The 6,057-nt window shown below is 27.6% G+C and overlaps 1 protein-coding gene across 1 annotated transcript; it reads right to left on the bottom strand.

Annotated features, from left to right (window-relative positions):
* Positions 1-479: 479 nt before the first annotated feature.
* BCL7-like (chromatin remodeling complex subunit BCL7B-like protein) lies at positions 480-4,436 on the bottom strand. Its single transcript, XM_014433933.3, has 4 exons — positions 4,211-4,436; positions 4,060-4,135; positions 3,866-3,968; positions 480-1,935 (listed from the first exon to the last, which is right to left on the bottom strand). The coding sequence occupies exons 1-4, from the start codon at positions 4,300-4,302 to the stop codon at positions 1,817-1,819; spliced, it is 390 nt and encodes a 129-aa protein (XP_014289419.1). The 5' UTR covers positions 4,303-4,436; the 3' UTR covers positions 480-1,816.
* Positions 4,437-6,057: the final 1,621 nt, after the last annotated feature.

The following is a 6,057-nucleotide window of genomic DNA, read 5'->3' as shown; positions in this document are numbered from 1 at the left end:
AAAAAACAGACATTGCAAAGTTAGCTGTTGATAATTAATCCTTAAGAAACATATCTTAATATTCATAACTTAAAAAAAAAATTATTAGTACATAAATATTGGCACATGATGAATAATGAAAATGAAGTGGTAAGAAGCTAGTGTTCATAAATATGTAAATTGCTGGCCTATATAAATCATTATAAAATATAGTTTCTTATATAACATGATTACTAAATGTAATATTGAGTTTTAGACTTTGATATTTAAAAATAAAATGTCAGAAATGAAAACGTTCAGCATAATTCTTGATTGTAATTTTCCTAATACGTCACTTAATCTGCAATTAAATTAGAATTATTCTAGTAGCTACCAGACTAGTGACTGTTTCATTAAATTACCTCTATATTAAAAATAAAAAAGTTATAGGTTATAGTAAATTAAGGTCAGAAGGATAAACTAACATTGATATGGTTTAACTAGTTTTTATTTAAACATAAAAGTTAAAATTCTGTTTCCAAAAAAAAAAGAAAAAAGGAATTCACAGATAACTATATCCAAAAAGTAAAATAACCAAAAGGATACAATATTTACACATACAAAAGGATGGTAATATTTTTGTTTACATGTAAGTCATTTCCTTACAAAATGAATTTTCAACTATTAGAACTTCATAAAACTAAGAAACGGCTTTTGTTTTTACCATCAAAAAGAACATATTTTAGTTTTACATTTGAATGAAAAGAAACAATAACATTTACCATTGAATTTATGATATAAAAATCCAAAAAAATATTTATGCAAAATGAGGTATTTGGTAATATAACATGGTAACTCATTTGTTTTATGAGTTGAAGTTTTGGCATCACTGGCTTTTTTAAAAATTGTTTTCTTAAGAAATTAATGATGATATTTAGTTATGGTAAGTTACTTCTGATTTAATGTAAACAATTCTAATTAACAAACATTTTAACATTAAAAAAGTTTTCATATTGTTAGTTACTATGTGTAATGACCAAACACCTCATATTAATTAATGGAAAATCAATTAATCTTAAATAAGATAAATTTCTGATCCAACATCATATACATTGCTAATAAAGTAACAATAAATACAAAAATCACTAAATGCAAATAATTTATATTAAACTAAGAACACCTAGTTTTTAAAAACAAGTATCACACAGAATAACCCTAAAACAGGAAATTTTTTTTTTAAATGTGGAACAGCCCCAAATTCATTTGTTTTCACTAAACAATATGAATCACTTAACATATAATAGAACTATTTTTCAATCTTAAACTAACATGTAATAAAATTAAGTATCAAAGCGTATTAATATTTTTTTTATCAATGAATACAAAAACGCATTACAATAAAAAAAAAAATTCCAAGACATACTTAATTAAATAACAGAGTTATAATTAATAATCGAAAATGAACCATCTTAAGAAATAAAGATTTGGATATTTCATGAAAAAATGTATTTACAAATAATCTTTTTAATTATAATTCAAAAATAACGAACTTACAATGAGTTCTTTGGAGACCAGTTCATTAAATTAAAAAAAAAATCATCAAATTTATTAGTCTTGCATGTTTTCACTTAATGAAATTCAATAGTTTTGGCAAAATATTTACACTAACGGATATAAATAAATAGAAACAGTCTTATTTAAAAGTTTTTACAAAGATTAAAATTATAAAATAATAATATGTACATACATTCTTTATCTATAATATTTATATATAGGTTCATTTACATACATAAACTGTATAAAATCAAACGTTATTGACTAGTAGTCACTTAAGTTTGAACTTAAAAAAACAATGACATTATTCTTGCTTCAAGCGTTTGGCAACAGGTTCACTACTCTGGGAATTAGAATCTTCTGAGAAACCAAGTTGTGCTGAAAAATCTGATGGTCCTTGAGAATCACTAACAATCGAAAAACCTGTAAGAGAGAATGATTAATAATAAAAGCGAGTTAGGAATCTCAATGCCAAAAATCAGAAACCAAGATATTTTATGTAGCATTCGAGATATTATTGTAGTAGCAGTAAAAAAAAACTAATATACTACATTAGTAAGAACAATTTTTTTTTGGAATAAGGGCACTGAAAGAATAAGGCATATATAAAAACAAAGATAAAATTATTCTAGTTTGCTAAAACATTCTAAACATACTGGTTTTTTACATACTGTGAAGAAAAAGTAGAAAGCTTTTTATAAAAACTTTGTATGTTTACCAATGAGTTGTGGACCTTTTCCACACAAATAAAAAAACTTCATAAAATTAATTTTTACATTAAATTAGATAAAATAATTGATACTGAAAACTGAAGAAGTCAATTCGGCTCCAGTGATTCTATAAAAGCTAGCAGACTGATAGATAGTGAGTCAGAGGCTCTGTACTGAAAGTGTTATGATGTATGCCTACAGGAAAGACACTTAGAAATCTATGCGTACCCTATCACAAACATAGACCATTATGGCCCACCTGCTGCTAGACTCATCTACAGCCAGTTTTGAGTTTATAAAATCGATTGTGTCTCATATTAAAAGGTTTTATTTCTGATAACCCAGTAACCCTATACAAGCCAACACCATAACAGCATAATTTGAAAACATCAGAAAAAGTATCAGCATAATATGAAAATATCAGTGGCCAACATTGTAATCAGCCGATCATTTACCGACGTTGTTAAAAGGGCTACAGGAAAAAACTGGATATAAAGTTTAATATAAAGATGACATTTCACCAATCAAGTTATTTTTGCATTCAGTTCTCTTGTTCAATACAGTGTGAAGAAACTTAGTATGGTCAAAAAAAATTGTTTTGGTGAGTCGCTGATGAAGCTTTAAAACCTCACAATTCCAAGCAAGAAATATATGTCACTATGTAGTAAGTACACTTCCTATTAGTCTTATTATCCTCGCAAAAAATAAGTGAAAAGACATTGACAATAAAAATAACATTGATATTGACAAGTGAAAAGATGTGTTAATGTTTATTATGTTAATTCAGCAGTGAATTTTTTCTGACATACATTATTTGATATACATGAGGGAAGCCAAGGTAGATGAATATGATCGAAAAATTAACCTGCTTAATTTAGCTCTTGCTAACTATATAACTATTAACTATCTTGCTTCTCTAACCATTTTGGTAAATATATTTCTAAATAGAATGATTCAATCCAGTCAAGTCTTTGATTTTATTTTTGCATGCTCAGTTACTTTTCACTAATTATAAGTTTATTTTTTATTTTGTAATAAAAATTTTAAGATCAAAACATGATAGTTTATCATTTTTTTAGAAAATTGATTTTTTATACATATGGCTTATCCACAGTGAAATGGATGATCACATTAGTAACCTACTAATACAACCAACCACCTCTTCTCCACAAAAATGTTGATGCCGAAAGGAATGAAATTTTAAAAAGACCCATAAGAATACTCCAATATACCATAATCACTAATGATTATGAAATAATAACAATAAGTATGGAGTGCAGTCATTAATAACAGATTCTAAAAGCTTAACCTAAGCAGTACCTGCCTCTAGCTTAAGATTAACTGTCTTCAAACAAGCATCTTTAAAGTATAATCATGAGACAAATGCAAAGATCAGAGGTAATTTAATTATTTTGAGAACTTGTATGTACATTAATTGTAGTATGATTACTAATCATAATGTACACATTTACAAAATAACCTGTTTATCTTTGTATATAAAGCTCAGCTATTAATGCTGATGGAGGGCTTAGTTAATAATTTTAACTTTTCTGACAGGAGTATGAATATAAAATAATATATGAAACTGCTCGGTTACAAACAAAAATATAAATAGCTTGAAGAAAGAAAGGAGTAATACTTACAAGTGTTAGAATCTTCCGTGATACCAAAATTAGAATTAGATGTATCCAATGTTCGCTTACCGATACAATTTTCTTTGTTTCCATGTTCTTTCGCTTTCTTTTTCTAAAGTGAACAACACAGCACAAAGTACAAGTTATTAATATTTTACAACCTATTTACAACTGACCAGATCAATTATAAAAGGAAAACTTACTTGTTCATTGGTTATGATGGGAACCCACTTATAGATTTTCATAGTTGTTTCACCAATAGTTACCCATTTCTTTTCCCTGAAAATTTTACGTAAATTATAAATACATAACACCATAGAATAATGACCTTTAAGAATAATTCCAAACATTTACCAGCGTCGAACTTTATCAACAACTTGCATAACCCGTTTAATATCATCTTTAGCTCTGCTCCTAGTTTCTGCTCGAACCGATCTTGACATCATTGTAAACAAAATTCACAAGGGAAACCCTAGCACAAACAACTATCAACTTACACGTTCAGTCCCACACACGCCACTCAAGGTGTCAGACGTTTGGTCCCACTGTCACAACCGGTTTATTGAAAATTCAACTTGAAAACAAAATGTTATACAGGTTATAAGAATAATAAGTCTAGTTTTATTGAAATTTTTCTGTTATTTAATAATTTATTTTTATTATCAATTTGTTGCTGTATAAGTTTATTACAACATAGTAACTGATTAAAAGTTATTACAATTAGAAGTATTTCATTTCTCTTCAAATTTATATCTAACTCGAAAATTTAATACAATAAATGAGTGGATCAGTTGAAATTTCGATATAATTTTGGATTAATAGCTATTGAACCAATCGAACTATGATTGGGAGGGGGGGCTGCCTTCCTACCGAAAGCATTAGAAAATTTTAAAATATTAATCAGTTATTCATTCATTAAATATTTTAGGCTCTAGGATTCAATATCAAGTATACCTCAAGATTTAAAGTGACGAAGCAAAATGTATTAAGGGGTCAGAAAAGATGATATTACCAAAATAATTTTCGCAGTGCTAAACCAGAGGTCTTCGTAAATTACAATGACGTCATTAAAGGTGTTTTCAGGACTAATCACTGAATTTTTATAAGTAAAACAGTTCTATTTGAATGAATATAATGTTTTATTTACTGTGTGAGAGAGGAAAATGATTAAAAATGGTAAGTCCACAATACTTACAAAAGTGTAACGAAAATATTTTTAAAAAAACAACCATTAAAATTGCCAATCTAGGAGGAAGTCTGTTATCTTATAATAAATCTAAGTATATTTGTAATTTGCGGGAATTATTGCTTTTATTGTGTTGAAGATGGCTCATTCTCCAAATTTATGCTATTTAGTAATAAAAAAAATTAAGATTAAAGTCGAGTGTTTTTTTTTTTATTAATGCCTTCAGTGAATGCTCTTTGACAACTTTCTGAAGTACTTATTGTCACAGTGGGTTTGACATAAATGTAGTAGCAGAAGTGAAGCCAAAAGTACGGGTTGGCCACACCCCCGGATCCCAGATATACGTAGACGTAAAAAGGGATTTTCCACAAATATGTAATTTTTTTTCTGTAAAACCATTCATTTAATCGCAAATATGAATTTAAAACAAGTTGTAGTAAATGCTATTTCCAATAATTTGATTTATTAACAATGAAAATTTAGTAAGCCGTTCTTGAGAAATTCGTGCTTATGTCCCTGTTCTATACAAACTGATACATTCCAATATGAATTGTAACTATCACAAAAAATATTTACTGTTATAAAAAGTAGAGATTGAATATAAAATTTGATAAACTAAAGTTTTATTAACTTGGTAAATTTTTCAATTAATCTTTTCCCAGAACAGTAAATAAAAAAATAAATTGAAAACTTCTAACACAGTTTTTTTTATATCGAACAGCTAGATTTAGTTAAGAGGTTTCATTGAATAAAGAAAAACAATTCTTTGGTAGTTCTTAATCACGCTGTGGTTTATATGTAGAAATCGGTTGGAAAGGGAAGTATCAGGTAGCGAAGGTCGTAATATCCTAAGGTCGAATCCACCCCAAGGCGAACATTCTGAAGACGCAACATCTCTAAATGAAAATTCATAGGCATTTTTTTTTCTCATCATATTCGAGATATTTCACACCAGAAAAACCTATGAATAAATATTTATTATTAAATACCAGGTCATTCAAAAAGTCCTGTCGTT

This window comes from Halyomorpha halys, unplaced genomic scaffold (genome assembly GCF_000696795.3).
Source record: "Halyomorpha halys isolate HHAL.00 unplaced genomic scaffold, Hhal_1.1 Scaffold1282.1, whole genome shotgun sequence".
Lineage (NCBI taxonomy): Eukaryota > Metazoa > Arthropoda > Insecta > Hemiptera > Pentatomidae > Halyomorpha > Halyomorpha halys.
The sequence above is the reverse complement of the archived record's forward strand: the minus strand, read 5'-3'. Positions and strand labels throughout refer to the sequence as shown.

What these genes read in the sequence shown, in the direction of transcription:
- BCL7-like (XM_014433933.3), bottom strand. Translation starts at nt 4,302, where the DNA reads ATGATGTCAAGATCGGTTCGAGCAGAAACTAGGAGCAGAGCTAAAGAT. An exon ending in GTTGATAAAGTTCGACGCTG is followed by an intron (nt 4,136 to 4,210) that starts GTAAATGTTTGG and finishes TAAAATTTTCAG; the next exon opens with GGAAAAGAAATGGGTAACTA. An exon ending in CACGGAAGATTCTAACACTT is followed by an intron (nt 1,936 to 3,865) that starts GTAAGTATTACT and finishes TCTCTCTTACAG; the next exon opens with GTTTTTCGATTGTTAGTGAT.